The sequence below is a fragment of the Anomaloglossus baeobatrachus genome, chromosome 3, assembly GCF_048569485.1.
Source record: "Anomaloglossus baeobatrachus isolate aAnoBae1 chromosome 3, aAnoBae1.hap1, whole genome shotgun sequence".
Taxonomy (NCBI): domain Eukaryota; kingdom Metazoa; phylum Chordata; class Amphibia; order Anura; family Aromobatidae; genus Anomaloglossus; species Anomaloglossus baeobatrachus.
Genome location: NC_134355.1, coordinates 17,440,118 through 17,458,044, shown reverse-complemented (window position 1 = coordinate 17,458,044; position 17,927 = coordinate 17,440,118). Strand labels below are relative to the sequence as shown.

Genomic DNA, 17,927 nt, shown 5'->3' with positions numbered 1-17,927 from the left:
TGATATAGAGGCCCCTTTTGTCTATTAAGATCTTGGGCTAATTAAAGCACTAATTGTAATATATGTTATGCATATACATATAACCAATGGCATCACATACTTTTTACTTTTTTTTTTTTTTTTTTTTTTTTTTCTTCTTTTCTTTTTCCTTTTTCCAATACCTATTACTCCTGTACTGATTTATGTATATAAAATTATAAATTAATTAAAAGCAAACAGTTCAATGTCATTATTGAGTCCATATGGCTTCAAAGTATTTAATTCAAAAATCCATTGGCTTTCTGCTCGTGACATTTTTTTAATAAAATCTCCACCCCTCCAATCCTTTACTATTTTTTGTACACCCCATACTTGGGATCCTTTAAAAGACCCTCCATGTTTTAATGCATAATGTCTGGATAGGGGATGTTTAATACATTTATTTTTTACACTTCTAATGTGCTCACCCACCCTTTTCCATAGGGGTCTAATAGTTCTCCCAATATATTTTTTCTGACAGGGACATTGAATGCAATATACGACTCCCTTTGATTGACAAGTAATGAGTTCTTGAATTATAACTTCTGACTGTCCCTGTAAAAAGGATTTCCGTGTGACATTTTTTGTATTATTGCATATTATACAATTTTTGCATGGAAAAAAACCTCCCTTAGAACTAGTCAGACCAATTCAATGTGAATATTGTATCATCTCGGAGCATGGTGGTTTTATAAAAGGAATAATATTATTTTTATTTTTATAAGCATTATTCCTCTGTTTTTTATGTGTGTTTTATGCGGTCCTTGGACCTGTTAATAATCAGTGTGTTACTTATTAAATATTTTGCCTTGAAACAAGGATAGAAAAAATCTTATATCAATAAAATTGAAAAAACCCATCTAGCGCTGGTTTATTGCGTTTTTTTTGGTTAAAAAAACCTTTACTTTGTGCATTTTACATTGCCATGCCATACCCTGTGGACAGCGCTTGATTGGAGCCAATTTCATCCTACAACAGGACAATGCCCCAAAGCACAGCTCCAAATTATGCATGAACTATTTAGGGAAGAAGCAGGCAGCTGGTATTCTATCTGTGATGAAGGGGCAGCCCAGTCACCAGATCTCAACCCTATAGAGCTGTTGTGGGAGCAGCTTGACCGTATGGTGCAAAAAGTGCCCATCAAGACAATCCAACTTGGGGGGGTGTCATGGGGTTAAATATCTCCAGATTACCTCCGCAAATTACCAGCTAGAATGCCAAAGCTCTGCAAAGCTGGAATTGCTGCAAAGGAGCATTCTGTGCCGAAAGCAAAGTGTGAAGAGAAAATTATTATTTCCAGTAATAATCATTATTTATCACCTCGTCACTGTCTGGACGATATTTTCTATTCATCATGCAACTCAATTGATAAATAAAACCATGATTTTTCATGGAAAAGACAAAATTGTCTAGTGAACCCAAACTTTTGAACTGTAGTGTATTTAGAAATGCCATTTTAGGTATAGGACCACTCCTTTAAAAGGATACACACATTAAATTAAATACATGTATTTTGCGTTAAAAAAAAAATCTATTTTGTTCAGACAAAAATTTTGCACCGTTTGACTTTCACAGGTTTTTTTGTTTCAATAGACATTGCCGTCTTACTATCCTGACATCAACTTTGTAACCCTTTTTTTATTTTTTTAGCTCCTTTTCGCTGATTTATGGTGACCATATTTCAACACCGTGGAACATGACAGACAGCTCATTTGTCTAAAGAGAGGGCATTGCAGGAACTGTACATTGTGACTATACACTGCTGAGATAGGCGAGCCGCCTGTTACCTCCCATCCAATTCCAAAGCCTCAAAGACAGGAAGACAGGACAGAGCAGACATTAAAAGGAAAAAAGGACAGGGGGTCATGCAACTTGACTGCGATGTGGGCACAGAAGCAGTGCCAGTAATCAAAGTATATATAAATGCTAGTCCTTAGGTATTGGACAACTCCTTTAAAATTATTTCTCCTCTTTGTGAGTTCTCTTATGTCTAACAAGATTGGATTTGTTGGCGAAACTCTTGTCACATTTATTACATGAGAATGGCTTCTCCCCTGTGTGAGTTCTCTGATGTTTAATAAAACCTGATTTGAAGGGAAAACGTTTCCCACATTCTGAACATACAAATGGCTTGTCGTTCGTGTGAATTCTTAGATGTTCTACAATATGTGATTTATGACTAAAACACTTCCCACATTCAGGACATGAAAAGGGTTTCTCTACTGTGTGAGCTCTCTGTTGGTGTTGAATAAGACCAGTTTTTTGGCTAAAACATTTCCCACATTCTGGACATGGGTATGATTTCTCCCCTGTGTTGTGAGTTCTTAGATGTTTCATAAGATATAATTTGTTACCAAAAACCTTTCCACATTCAGTACATGAATATGGTGTCTCCGTACTGTGAGTTATGCTAAAATGTTTAACAAGACATGATTTGTCTCTAAAACTTTTTCCACAATCAGGACATGAAAATGGCTTCTCACCTGTATGAATTCTCTGATGTATAACAAACCTCGATCTGTGACCAAAACTTTTCCCACATTCTTCACAGTTGTACAGTTTTTCCCCTGTGTGACTTCTTAGATGCTCCACAAGGTTTGATTTGTGACTAAAATACTTCCCACATTCAGAACATGAAAACGGCTTCTCCCCTGTGTGAAGTCTTTCATGTTTCACAAGATGAGGTTTCTGACTAAAACATTTTCCACAATCAGGACAAGAATACGGCTTCTCCCCTGTGTGACTCCTCTGATGTTTAACAAGACTCGATTTGTGGCAAAAACATTTTTTACATTGTGAACATGAATATGGCCTTTCACTTGTAGGAGTCCCCTCAGTTGAAGAAATATTAGACTTCTTTTTAAAATGTTTTCCACTTGGAAAAAATCCCCCTCGTTTATGTCTAGGATTTTGTTTCAGATTAGATGAAGCCATTTTGGAGTCTACAATGTCGTCACCTGGAAAAAAAAAATTATATAAATATCCTATTTTTGCAAGCAATATATTAGTTTCCTGTTTATTAACCAAAAAGCCTTATTGGCAAAATGAAAGATGTGTCTGACAGGATATCAGGACTTTTCAGTTCTACAGATGACTACCCATTCCTGCTAATACATGTGCGGACAAATGACACAGCAAGAAAGGAGCTGGAAACCATCTACAGCGACTTTAAAGACATAGGCAAGAAAGTGAAAGAACTGGGAGCACAGGCAGTCTTCTCATTCATCCTCCCAGAAGATGGCCATGGGACAAGAAGGTGGAGCAAGATTCTACAGGTGAAGAACTAGCGATGTCAATGGTTTCGTCAGCAAGGATTTGGATTTCTGGATCACGGAGTGAATTACTTATACGATGGACTACTTGCTAGATATCAGCTGCGCCTTATCAAGAGTGGAAAACACAATTTGGAAGTCGCCTTGCTGAATTCATCAGGAGAGCTCTAAACTAGAACAATGTGGAAGGCAAGCAAAAGGCCAGGGAAAGCCATACAGCTGACAAGTACTATTGAGAACTCTGAGATATGCTTTCTGCCATGCATAGATTGTAATACCATGTTTTCCAGATTATAAGACACACTTTTTCCCCCCAAAAGCTGGGGGTAAAATGGGGGTGCATCTTATCAGGATATGGCTTACTGGAGCGGTGGTGGTGGAGCGGGGTCACAGGAGGCCGGGACAGCCATACTGAGGGCTCAGAGGAGGTCACTGCAGTGAAGCGGTTCAGGAGGGTAACAGGATGGAGGGTCGGCAATGCTGCGGGCCCCATTGATCTGACAGTGGACTCTGGGCTCTATTGAAATCGCCTGCGGTTGACGCAATGGTTTTTAAGAAAATGGCCGCGGAGGAGGCGCGTGCGCAGATTAACTCGATGAACTTGCAAAAAATGGCCACAGAGTTTTATCTGTGCATGTGACGCCTTGGCAGCCATTTTCCTGAAGTCAATCTCATCAACTACGGGCGATTCAATGGAGCCTGCAGTCCACCGGTAGATTAACGGCACCTGCCGCCACGACACCCCTGAGCCCGCTGTATTGCCGACCCTCCTGAGCCACAATACCCCCTCCTCCGAGCCTGCAACATTGCCGACCCCACCTCCTGTGACCTTCCTGAGCCATGACACCACCGCCGCTCCCCCTGGTGAGATATAAGATGCAATAGGATCATTAGACGGAACCTCATTTTAACAGTAAAAATTATTTTTTCCTTCTCTAAATTTGGGGTGCGTCTTATAATCCAGTGCGTCTTATAAAACGAAAAATAGGGATTGTTGTTTCTACAACAAAGCTTGAAGATTTTATTATCCACGACTGAACTTTTCTTTTCTTCGGTGAGAACTTTGCTATTAGAAGTGGAAAAGGAAGAACAAAGTCAAAAAAAAAAATCTGAATAATGGAGAAAGAGAAACTGATCACAATCTACAATGTTTCCATACAAAATGCACTGAGCATGGGCAACAAACAAGGAGAATTGGATTGGAGCCACTAACGCAGGAAAAGACATAGGTCATTGGCATCACTGAAACTTGGTGGGATGATACACATGACTGGAATACAAGGCTAGAAGGATACAGCTTATTTGAAGAAACAGATTTAATAAACGGGAGGGAGGTGTGGCATTGAAGCTTCAAAGATAGGGAGATCTGTGGAAACTGTTTGGGTAAAAAAAGGCAGAAAACAACAGAAAGGACAACATTGTAGATGTTTACTACAGGCTACCGGGGCAAGCTGAAAATATGGATGAACTCTTTATGCATCCGATTGCCAGGTTCTCAAAAAAATACGTTATAGTAATCATAAGAGATGTCAACTCCCCAGATATTTGTTGGGAATCTCAATAATATGTAGAAAAACGGAGGCACTCACTGGTTCTGTAGAATTTTCAGACATAATATATATTTAGGCATAGGGGGAGGGTGCTGGGAGAGCGTGCACACAGACAACGGCTGTTTCGCACCGTATACCGATGCGAAACAGCCGTTGTCTGTGTGCACGCTCTCCCAGCACCCTCCCCCTATGCCTAAATAAATGTTATCTCTGAAAATTCTACAGAACTGGTGAGTGCCTCCGTTTTTCTACATATTATTGTATTACCACGGCTTTGCTCTTTTGGAGTGCACCCCGGCAAGTAGATCTATGCTCAGGCTCACGCTACACACCTGAAAAGGTGTAACTGAGTGGGGAATCACTGTTTTGCAATTGCCGGTGGCATTTTTTTTTTTAAATTGTTCCACCCGTGTCAACTCTAAAGAATTGTGCCCAGTGTTCCTTCTTGATTGATGAATATTTGTTGGGAATCTGTCTCAGGTCCAGCAAATTCTTATCCTCTCTTGATGACAACTTTATCTTCCAAAAGGAAGAGGAGAAAACAAAGGGATCTGCTACCTTGGGTCTAAAGCCTGCTTTACACGAGTCGATCTATCGTGCGATAGCACGAGCGTTCGTACCCGCCCTTGTTGTTTTTGCGTCACGGGTAAATCGTTGCCCGAGGCACACAAACTATTTTAACCCCTGTCACACGTACTTACCTTCCGGACGACCTCACTGTGGGCGACGAACGTCCACTTCCTGAAGTGGGAGGGATGTTCGGCGTCACAGCGACATCACACGGCAGCCAGCCCATAGAAGCGGAGGGGCGGAGATGAGCGGGACGTAAACATTCCGCCCACCTCCTTCCTTCCACATAGCCGGTGGGTGCCGTGGGACGCAGGTAAGCGGTGTTCATCGTTCCCGTGGTGTCACACGGAGCAACGTGTGATGCCACGGAAACGATGAACAACCGGCGCCATTTTAATTAAACAATTTTATGAAACCTAGCGACAAGTACACGACTCACGATTTGCAAGCGATACTGCGTCGCTAGGAGGTGTCACACGAGACGACATCGTGTACGATGCCGGATGTGCATCACGAAACCGTGCCCCCGACGATACATCGCACGATCGGTCGTCTCGTGTAAAGCCCGCATAATCTTTATAATCAAAGATGAAATGGCTGAGGAGGTAAAGGTGGCGGAGACCCTAGGGAGCGAAGATCACTAGAGGAGGAAGACCTGGGAAGACTCAAGACTTCAAGGTTGGATTTCAGAAAGGCAGACTTTAAGGGACAAAAAGAATTTTAAATTTCAGCCTACCGTCATATCCATAGTACTCCTCGGTTCCTGATGCACGGAAACAACCAGGGCTTGGACTCCCGAAGGTAAGCAGCTTCAGACACCATAAGACAATAATCCAGCACCAGGGAAAAAAGGCTTCATCATAAATTAAAATGTATCTTTTATTGGATCCCATATTAAAATCCATAGACAGATATATTAGAAGTCTAGGAAACCTGACATGTTTCGGATCTAACAAATTTGATCCTTACTCATAAGTAACCTGGCTACCTATGAGTAAGGATCACATTTGTTAGATCCAAAACATGTCAGGTTTCCTAGAATTTTAATATATCTGTGTATGGATTTTAATATGGGATCCAATAAAAGTTAAAAATTTAATTTTTGATGAAGCCTTTTTTCCCTGGTGCTGGATTATTGTCTTATGGTGCCTGAAGACTTTAAGGGACTCAGAAAGAGGATAGGAAGGATCCAATGGTCAGATGTCCCTAAAGGACAGAAAGGTCCAGGAAGGATGGAAAATTCTGAAAAATTAGATTCTTAACCCCTTCAACTGCCAGGCGATTTTCAGTTTTTCATTTTTTGCTGGCCTTCTTCCGAGAATCGTAACATTTTTTTGCCATATAAGAGCTTGTTTTTTGCGGGACGAGTTTTACTTTTAACCCCTTCACCCCCGGCCACTAAAACACCCTAATGACCGGGCCATTTTTTGCAATTCTGACCAGTGTCACTTTGACAGGTTATAACTCTGGAACGCTTCAACGGATCCTGGCGATTCTGAGATTGTTTTTTCGTGACATATTGTACTTCATGTCAGTGGTAAATTTAGGCCGATACTTTTTGCGTTTATTTGTGAAAATTTAGGAAATTGTGCGAAAATTTCGCAATTTTCAAACTTTGAAAATTTATGCCCATAAATCTGAGAGATATGTCACACAAAATAGTTACTAAATAAAATTTCCCACTTGTCAACTTTACATCAGCGCAATTTTCGAAAGAAAATTTTTTTTCGTTAGGAAGTTAGAAGGGGTCAAAGTTCATCAGCAATTTCTAATTTTTCCAACAAAATTTACAAAATATTTTTTTTAGGGACCACATCACATTTGAAGTGACTTTGAGAGGCCTAAGTGACAGAAAATACCCAAAAGTGACCCCATTCTAAAAACTGCACCCCTCACACTGCTCAAAACCACATCGAAGAAGTTTATTAACCCTTTAGGTGCGTCACAGGAACCAAAGCAATGTGGAAGGAAAAAATGAAAATTTTACTTTTTAACACAAAAATGTTACTTTTGCCATAAAATTTTCATTTTTACAAGGGAGAAAAGAGAAAGTGCACCCTGCAATTTATTGTGCATTTTCTCCTGAGTACGCTGATACCCCATATGTGGTAAAAATCAATTGTTTGGGTGCACGGCAGAGGTCGAAAGGCAAGGAGCGCCATTTGAATTTTTGAACACAAAATTAGCTGCACTCATTAGCGGACGCCATGTCGAGTTTGAAGACCCCCTGAGGTGCCTAAACAATGAAGCTCCCCCACAAGTGACCCCATTTTGGAAACTAGAGCCCTCAAATATTTTTTCTAGATGTTTGATGAGCACTTTGAACACCTGGGGGCTTCACAGAAGTTTATAACGTTGAGCCGTGAAAAGAAAAAAAAATTTTTTTACCATAAAACTGTTGCTTCAACTAGGTAGCTTTTTTTTTCACAAGGGTATCGGGAAAAAATGCAACATAAAATGTATTGTCCATTTTCTCCTGAGTACGCAGATACCTCATATGTGGTGGAAATCAAATGTTTGGACACACGGCAGTGCTCGGAAGGCAAGGAGCGCCATTTGAATTTTTGAACGCAAAATTAGCTGCACTAATTAGCGGACGCCATGTCGGGTTTGAAGACCCCCTGAGGTGCTTAAACAATGGAGCTCCCCCACAAGTGACCCCATTTTGGAAACTAGAGCCCTCAAATATTTTTTCTAGATGTTTGATGAGCACTTTGAACACCTGGGGGCTTCACAGAAGTTTATAACGTTGAGCCGTGAAAAGAAAAAATTTTTTTTTTACCACAAAACTGTTGCTTCAACTAGGTAGCTTTTTTTTTCACAAGGGTATCGGGGAAAAAATGCAACATAAAATGTATTGTCCATTTTCTCCTGAGTACGCAGATACCTCATATGTGGTGGAAATCAAATGTTTGGACACACGGCAGTGCTCGGAAGGCAAGGAGCGCCATTTGAATGCAAAATTAGCTGCACTCATTAGCGGACCCCATGTCAGGTTTGAAGACCCCCTGAGGTGCCTAAACAATGGAGCTCCCCCACAAGTGACCCCATTTTGGAAACTAGAGCCCTCAAATAATTTTTCTAGATGTTTGGTGAGCACTTTGAACACCTGGGGGCTTCACAGAAGTTTATAACGTTGAGCCGTGAAAAGAAAAAAAAAAATTTTTTACCACAAAACTGTTGCTTCAACTAGGTAGCTTTTTTTTTCACAAGGGTATCGGGAAAAAATGCACCATAAAACGTATTGTCCATTTTCTCCTGAGTACGCAGATACCTCACATGTGGTGGAAAGTAATTGTTGGGCGCATGGCGGGGCTCAGAAGAGAAGGGCACCATTTGACAGCAAAATTGATTGGAATCATTAGCGGACGCCATGTCACGTTTTTAGACCCCCCCCCCATGGTGCCTAAACAGTGGAGCTCCCCCACAAATTACCCCATTTTGGAACTAGACCCTTCAAGGAATTTATCTAGATGTTTAGTGAGCCCCTTGTACCCCCAGGGGCTCCACTGAAAGATGATAACGTTGAACCGTGAAAATTATTTATTTTTTTTAAAAAAAATTTTTTAAATTTTTGCAGCAACAAGGTAGTTTTTTTTTTTCTCTTTTTACAACGGTATCAGGAAAAAATGCACCATAAAACGTATTGTGCAATTTTTCCCGAGTACGCAGATACCTCACATGTGGTGGAAATCAATTGTTTGGGCGCATGGCGGGGCTCAGAAGACAAGGAACGCCATTTGACTTTTCAAACGCACAGACGCGGTGCACTGATCGGCCGCTGCAGGAGGCACGGTCGGATGAGATACAAAAAGCGCTGGGGATACGGAAAAAAAAAAAAGTCACGCCAAAAATTGAGCAGGGATGTTGATCCGCGCTCAGCGGGACGCACAGACAGATGCGATACTTTTTTTTCCGTATCCCCGACGCTTTTTGTATTGCATCAGTCCGTGCGTCCCGCCGAGCGCTGATCAGGGATGCACATAACAGATCGGCATCCCTGCTCAATTTTTGGCGTGACTTTTTTTCCGTATCCCTGATGCTTTTTGTCACGCCAAAAATTGAGCAGGGATGCCGATCCGTTATGTGCATCCCTGATCAGCGCTCGGCGGGACGCACGGACAGATGCGATACAAAAAGCGTCGGGAATACGGGAAAAAAAGTCCCGCTGAAAACTGACCACGGATGCAGATACGTTATCTGCATCCCTGATCAGCGCTCGGCGGGACGCACGGACGCATGAGGTGTAAAAATAGAAAGGGGATAGAGGAAAAAAAAGAAAAAAAAAAAGTTATACTCACAGTACCCAGAGGTTTAGCAGGAGGAACAGCTTTACAGGAGCAGCAGGCAGGAGGTTGGACAGCTCAGCAGAAGACCCAGGAAGAAGGACCCAGCGATGGAGGCAGATGTGATCGGCCGGTGAAGACAGGTAAGAGGACGTCGGGGGGACAGCAGAGGGGGACGGGGACAGCAGAGGGGGACGGGGACAGCAGAGGGGGACAGCAGAGGGGGAGGGGGGAGAGCAGAGGGGGAGAGCAGAGGAGGGAGATACCGGAGGAGCTGCAGAATAGAGATCACGGGGGAGGCCGGCAGACTGGGATGTCGGGGGGCAGATCGGGATGTCTGGGGGAAGATCGGGATGTCTGGGGGCAGATCGGGATGTCTGGGGGCAGATCGGGATGTCGGGGGGGGCAGATCGGGATGTCGGAGGGCAGATCGGGATGTGGGGGGGCAGATCGGGATGTCGGGGGGGCAGATCGCAGGGGGCACGGGCAGGGGCCATTACGGGAGCGCGCAGGGGCTGCAAGAGAGCAGGGGAGGAGGGATACCGGAGGAGCTGCAGAATAGAGATGGCGGGGGGCAGATCGGGATGTCGGGGGGGCAGATCGGGATGTCGGGGGGGGCAGATCGCAGGGGGCACGAGCAGGGGCCATTACGGAAGCGCGCAGGGGCTGCAAGGTGAGCACAATACTCACCGCTCCTGCGACGTGACGTGACAGCAGCGGCAGCAGCAGCGGGTGGCGTGGTACCACTAGTACCAGCCAGTGCTGCACGCTGCAGACATGTTGGGGGAGGGTCCCCAGACCAGCACAGGCCTGGGGAGGGCGGCCACCGGCAGATCAGACCGCCCCACTGCACACTGATTGGAGTGATTGCGCGTCATAGCACGATCGCTCCAATCAGTGCTGCAGGGGGGGGCCACGGTGTCTGCTTGCTTCCAGCCAATGATCGGAGCTGCTGCAGCCCCGGTCCTAGCTGGATTTTACAAGATCACACTATTTTTGGCATTTTTTTTTGCCGAAAACAGCGTGATCAATGTGATTGGCGGTTCCGATTTGAACAGCCAATCACATCGATCGCCTATGGGGGGTGGCGATGCCCCCCCCCTGGGGTCAAGCAAAGGTCCCCTGCTGTAAGAAACAGCAGGGGACATCATTTGAAAGCCGTTGCTATGGCCACGGGAATCAAATGAAGTTTAGGCAGTAAAATTACGTCCCTGGTCGTTAAGTCACGTTAAAATAGGACGTAATTTTACTGCCCGCGGTCGTGAAGGGGTTAAATGAAACCATAAGTTTTACCATATATTGTACTGGAAAACGGCAAAAAAAATTCCAAGTGAGGAAAAATTGCAAAAAAAGTGTGATGGCACGATTGTTTTTAGGGTATTTTATTCACAGTGTTCACTATATGGTAAAACTGATGTGTTGGTGTGATGCCTCAGGTTGGTATGAGGTCGCAGACACCAAACATGTATAGGTTTACTTTTATCTAAGGGGTAAAAAAAAAAAAAATTCAGACGGTTGTCCAAAAATAATTACATACTTTTTGTGTCATTTTCCGTGACTAGGAGCGTTCCCATTTTTTGGAGTATGAGGCTCAGTGACGGCTTATTTTTTGCGTCTCGATCTGACGTTTTTAATGGTACAATTTTTGCGCAGATGCTACGTTTTGAACGCCTGTTATTGCATTTTTAAAAACTTTTGCAGCAACCAAAAAACGTCATTTTAGTGTTTGTAATTTTTTCTCTCCCCACGCTGTATATCAATCAGATTAATTGATTTTATATTTTGATAGACCGAGCGTTTCTGAACACAACAATATCAAATGTGTGTATAGTTTTTATTTTTTTTAACTGTTTTATTTTCAGTGGGGCAAATGGGGGGTGATTTGAACTTTTAGGGTTTTTGAATTTTTTTCATTTTTAAAAACTTTTTATTTTTTTACATTTTTTATTTATTTTACTAGTCACCCTAGGTGACTATAAGGATCAGCAGTCTGATCACTTGTGCATTTCTCCTGATCAGAGCAGCACAGCTGAGATAAGCAGAACTTCCGGGGGCAGGTGGGTGGAGTTTTTCCCAAAACTTTTTTGAGTGTGTGTACATTACATCAGATCATGCTGATTTTAACCCCATTGCGAGCCGTTAAAACCCTGCACACAGCTTGCACAAGGCTGAGCATCAATCATACCCAAGCACAGCACTGCTCACTTGCACTTGTAACTCACTTGAACTTCACACCTGAACTTTGGGTTTTTTTTGGAAGTCGGTTTCCGAACCCAAATCTCAGGTAAAAAACTAATTAACAGTCAAGCCAGCAAGAGTTAATGTTTGCAAGCCTGCTGGTTACCTCTAGGATCACAGGTTGTTGCAAACCTATCACATTGGCTCCCTGCCTTTTAAGATGGTGGAATCTGTCTTCCAATGTCGACTACAGCTTACTGCTGTGTGGGTCATTGTGCTGGTGTGTCCTAATCCTGCTGGTGATTATATTGAGTGACGTTTGGAGTGGTTGTGGAATTCTCTCATCGTCTTGTATCCTCCCTGCTCTTATTTTCCCCTCAACCTCTTGTTGACATATACCTTTGTATGAGCATACTGTGAGATAGAGTTTTGGTTTCCCCTGTCTGTTTATCTCTGTTGGTTTTATCACACTCCTGTCCGGCCCCCCCCCCCCTTTCCCGGGTAGGCGGGAGGGAGGTATAAGATCAGGGCTAGTTAGGAGCAGGGCCTAGAAGGCGGCTCAGACATTTCCACCTTCAGGGGTATCTTTGAGATTAGGGATAGCCAAGGCCCCTCCTAGCCTAAGGGCCAGTCTAGGAGCTCCGGTTCTCTGCTATACCCATAGTCACAACGTGACAACTCAGCAAGGTGAGCACAGACTCTGCATACACTCATACTAGTCCACTCCATCAGTCTTTTAGTTTCTCATTTCTTACCGGTCACTGACACTGATGTGGGGGATTTGGGTCCACTCGTCGTTTCACCAGAACTTTCCTGCAATAATCCAACATTACAGACATGAGAAAAAAAAGAAAAGAAAGACATTTTAGTTTATCTTATTGGCAGGCAAAGATCAAAACTCCTACAAGGCATGAACCAATCTGCCCTAAATGTAGATGATCGTTTGCTCTTGTATTTTTTGCATTTATACAATAGCTACTGAAAAAGCTACTACAAAAAGGTGTCAGGACACGCAGAGCATTGCAGCTTTCATAGAAAAATGTCAATGGTAATGGTATTTCCTACTGACAGTTGCACTATTTTAGCAAGATAATGCACCCTGCTGGAAAAACAAAGCCAATCCATGGAGGCGCTGCCCCAGAACCTACAGGACACGTCTTAGGGGTACTTTGCACACTACGATATCGCAGGTGCGATGTCGGTGGGGTCAAATTGAAAGTGACGCACATCCAGCATCGCATGCGACATCGTAGTGTGTAAAGCCTAGATGATACGATTAACGAGCGCAAAAGCGTCATAATCGTATCATCGGTGCAGCGTCGGCGTAATCCATAATTACGCTGACGCGACGGTCCGATGTTGTTCCTCACTCCTGCGGCAGCACACATCGCTGTGTGTGAAGCCGCAGGAGCGAGGAACATCTACCGGCGTCACCGCGGCTCCCGTAGGATATGCGGAAGGGAGAAGGTGGGCGGGATGTTTACATCCCGCTCATCTCCGCCCCTACGCTCCTATTGGCCGCCTGCCATGTGACGTCGCAGTGACGCCGTACGACCCGCCCCCTTAATAAGGAGGCGGGTCGCCGGCCAGAGCGACGTCGCAGGGCAGGTGAGTCCATGTGAAGCTGCCGTAGCGATAATATTCGCTACGCCAGCTATCACCATGATATCGCAGCTGCGACGGGGGCGGGGACTATCGCGCTCGGCATCGCAAGCATCGGCTTGCGATGTCGTAGTGTGCAAAGTGCCTCTTAGTGTCAGACATCACAGGAACCTTCAGCTCCCTTGTAGATTCCATACCCTGATGGATCAGCGCTGCTTTGGTAATATGGAGGGGAAACTATAGAATGTTAGGTGGTTTTATCGTTTTGGCCGATCAGTGTATATACAGCAGGAGAAATAAGTATTTAACACGTCACTAATTTTCTATGTAAATATATTTCTAAAGGTGTTGTTGACAAGAATTTCTTACCAGATGTCGGTAACAACCCAATCAATCTACACAGGCAAAGAAATCAAACCATAGATATCCATAAATGAAGTGATGTGTAAAATGAGAAATGACACAGGAAAAAGTATTAAACACATGAAGAAAAAGAGGTGCAAAAAGCCATGGAATGTCCTAACACCGGCTGAAATCTATCAGTAATTGAAAAGCAATCCTGCCACTTAGTAAAAATTAATATCAGCTGGTTCAACTGATGTTCTATAAAAAGGTGTTTCATTAGCAAGGTGCCACACAAGAAACATCTCATGATGGGTAAAACCAGTGAGCTGTCTCAAGACTTTTACAGCCTTATTGTTGCAAAACATACTGATAGCATTGGCTACAGAAGAATTTCTAAGCTACTGAAAGTTCCAGTGAGCTTTGTTGGGACCATAATCCGGAAGTGGAAAGAACATAATTTCACCATAAACCTGGTGCTCCCTGCAAGATTTCACACACAGGAATGAAAAGAATTATCAGAAGAGTTGTCCAAGAGCCAAGGACATCTGTGGAAAGCTACAGAAAGGCCTGGAATCAGCAGGCACAATTGTCTCAAAGAAAACAATAAGTAATGCATGATCCCCTCCATGGCCTGTATGTACGCTCCTGTATGCACGCTCCTGTATGCACGCTCCTGTATTATGCACGCTCCTGTATGAACGCTCCTGTATGCACGCTCCTGTATGCACGCTCCTGTATGAACGCTCCTGTATGAACGCTCCTGTATGAACTCTCCTGTATGAACGCTCCTGTATGAACGCTCCTGTATGAACGCTCCTGTATGCACGCTCCTGTATGCACGCTCCTGTATGCACGCTCACCATGTAGGACTCTACTGCTGAACAAAAATGAGGTTCAAGAGAGTTTAAAGTTTACTCAACAACATTTAAACAAGCCTGTGAAATACTGGAGAATATAGTCTGGTCAGATGAGACCAAAACTGAACTCTTTGGAGGCCATAATACACACCATGTTTGGAGGCCAAAAGGCAAATCACCCCAAAAACCCCATACAACAGTGAAGTGTGGAGGTGGGAATATCATGGTGTGCGGCTGTTTTTCGGCAGACATCACTGGCAAACTTCATATGATTGAAAGAAGGATGAATGGACAAATGTACAGAGACATTCCTGATAAAAATCTGCTGCCATCTACCAGGAGGATGAAGATGAAACGAGGGAGGACATTTCACAAGACAATGATCCCAAACACACGGCCAAGGAAGAAAATAAATCTGCTAGAATGGCCGAGCCGATCACCAGAGCTGAATCCAATAGAAAATGTCTGGAAGGAAATAAAGCTCAGAGGTCATAGAAGAAGCCGGGACCTGCAGGATGTGAAGAGAGTGTGTGCGTGTGTCAGAATGGGCCAAAATCCATCTGAGCAATGCAGGAGACTAGTTTCTCCATACAGGAGGCGTCTTGGAGCTTCATCACCAACAAAGGCTTTTGTATAAAGCATGAATTAATTTTCAGTAACGTGTTCAATACTCTTTAATCCAGGTCATTTTTCATTATTAAACATAACTTCATTTATGGACATCTATGCCAGTGTGGATTGGATGGGTTGTTACTGACGTCTGGTGAGAAATTCATGTCAACAGCAGCTTTAGAAAATAAATTGACTTGAAAAATTGGTGATGTGTCCAATACTTATTCCCCCCCCCTGTAGTGTTACTACTGCCTGGTGTAAACTCCACGGTGGCTGGAGGAGGTTAGTAGGAGTTTCAATGCAACAATCTATAGAGGATTTGTAGAAATCTCACCTCATCCACCTGATGATTCCGGGGAACATCTTCCTCCTTTATTGGCCGATCCTGGGAATATAGAGGACGGGGACTTCTCTCCGGGGATTTCTCTGACTGGATCCATCTGTAGGAAATAACGGCAGTGATGAATACATTGTCTGTATGTGATGAGCAGATGATGGGGAATCTAGACGACTCTCAGCCCTGTCCTCTCCTCTACAGCCCAGGACGCTCTCCTCTTACCCGGGGATGTGATGGACGGGGGATCCTCCATCATGACCTCCTTGTACAGATCCTTGTGTCCTTCTAGATACTCCCACTCCTCCATGGAGAAATAGACGGTGACGTCCTGACATCTTATAGGGACCTAATGAACAACACACAATGAGCCGTCATTAGCGGACCCCTCCCCCGGCAGCGGTATTGTATAATGTCCCAGCATTCCCAGCAGCGCTCACCTCTCCGCTCAGCAGCTCAGTGATCCTGTGGGTCAGTTTCTAGGATCTTCTGCTCATGTATCAGTGAATGAGGTGGAGGCTCGGTGATGGCACTCGGGTCCTGCTCCGTCCTCCTGACACACGGGGGGTCACACACTCCCCAGACGACGTCTTCACTACTGTGTGATCCTGTGTATGGGGAGACGCCGATCACTACACAGAGGCTGAGAATCCTCCACCTTCCCCGTCATTTCCCTGCTTTATTCCTAGAGATCAGAGGGATGTGATGTGAAGCTCTCACCTCTCCAGTGATCCAGTAGATTATCTCCAGGGTGAGGTCTAATATCCGAGCCGCCATGTGGTCTCTGTCTTGCTCCATCCTCGGGGGCCGCTGATGGGAAGGTCCAGCGTCTAGTAAAGGGAAAGAGTCCTCCTTATAATAAGTAGCCAGAGGACACAAGGATAAGACAGAGGAAAATCACATCTCAGATAACATCTTACATTAAGAATAGTAACTAGAAATTGTCCATCCTAAATGCCAGGGTCAGACATCTGTATTTTCAATCAGTGAACAGCAATGATTCTTCACACAGACTAGGCTGGTGGCTGTAAATGCAGGAAGTGCCGCTGCGCCCCCTAAAGTGCCATCACTGCGCCCCATAAGAGTGACATCACTGCCTGCAGCGACAGGGTGTGAGCAGAGGAGGATGTATGGGAGGTGCTGCCCCCCTGCTGTGTATCACCTATAGAACAATTGTGCTACAAAAGACTCCCAGAATTACACGACAGAAAGAAAGAAAGAAAAAGAGGGGAAAAAAGAGAGGAAGAAGTAAAGAAGAAATAGAGAAAGAGAGGGAAAAAAGAAAGGAAGAAAAAAAGAGGAAAGAAAGAAAGAAGAAAGAAAGAAGAAAAACAGAAATATAGAGGGAAAAAAGAAAAGAAGAAAAAGGAACGAAAGAAATAGGAAAGAGAAAAAGAAAGAGGAAAGACAGAGGAAAAAAAGGAAGAAGGAAAGAAGAAATAGAGAGAGGGAAAAAAGAAAGAAAGAAGAAAGAAAGAGGAAAGAGAGAAAAAAAGAAAAGAAGAGAGGAAAAATGTAAGGAAGACAAAGGAAGAAAAGAAAGAGGAAAGAGAGAGGAAAAAAATAAAGGAAGAAGGAAAGAAGAAATAGAGAGAGGGAAAAAAGAAAGGAAGAAAGAAAGAGGAAAAAAAGAAAGAAAGGAAAGAGAGAAAAAAAAGACAGGAAGAAAGGGAGGAAAAAGTAAGGAAGAAAAAGGAAGAAAAGAAAGAGGAAAGCGAGAGGAAAAAAAAGAAAAGAAGAAGGAAAGATGAAATAGAGAGGTAAAAAAAAGAAAGGAAGGAAAAAAGAAAGAGGGAAAAAAGAAAGAAAGAGGAAAGAGAAAAAAAAAGAAAGAAAGAAAGAGAGGGAAAAATGAAGAAAAAGGAAGAAAATAGAGGAAAGAGAGAAAGTGAGAGGGGAAAAAAGAAAGAGGGAAAAAAGAAAGAAAGAGGAAAGAGAAAAAAAAAAGAAAGAAAGAAAGAGAGGGAAAAATGAAGAAAAAGGAAGAAAAGAGAGGAAAGAGGGGGAAAAAAGAAAGGAAGAAAGAAAGAGGAAAGAGAGAAAAAAAGAAAGAAAGAGGAAAGAGAGAAAAAAAGAAAGAAAGAGGAAAGAGAGAAAAAAAAAGAAGAAAGGGAGGAAAAAAGTAAGGAAGAAAAAGGAAGAAAAGAGGAAAGAGAGGAAAAAAGAAAAGGAATAAAGAGAGAACAAAGAGAGGAAAGAAAGAGAAAGGAAGGAAGAAAAAAAGAAGAAAGAGAAAGGAAGGAAGAAAAAAAAGAAGAAAGAGAAAGGAAGGAAGAAAAAAAGAAGAAAGAGAAAGAAAGAAT

The 17,927-nt window shown here is 43.4% G+C and overlaps 1 protein-coding gene across 1 annotated transcript; it reads right to left on the bottom strand.

Moving 5' to 3' along the window:
• Positions 1 to 1,113: 1,113 nt before the first annotated feature.
• LOC142295897 (uncharacterized) lies at positions 1,114 to 15,698 on the bottom strand. Its single transcript, XM_075339015.1, has 3 exons — positions 15,625 to 15,698; positions 12,630 to 12,687; positions 1,114 to 2,975 (listed from the first exon to the last, which is right to left on the bottom strand). The coding sequence occupies exon 3, from the start codon at positions 2,950 to 2,952 to the stop codon at positions 1,978 to 1,980; it is 975 nt and encodes a 324-aa protein (XP_075195130.1). The 5' UTR covers positions 2,953 to 2,975; positions 12,630 to 12,687; positions 15,625 to 15,698; the 3' UTR covers positions 1,114 to 1,977.
• Between the last annotated feature and the right edge of the window lie 2,229 nt (positions 15,699 to 17,927).

Coding starts and splice junctions, on each gene's coding strand:
- LOC142295897 (XM_075339015.1), bottom strand. CDS start 2,952: ATGGCTTCATCTAATCTGAAACAAAATCCTAGACATAAACGAGGGGGA.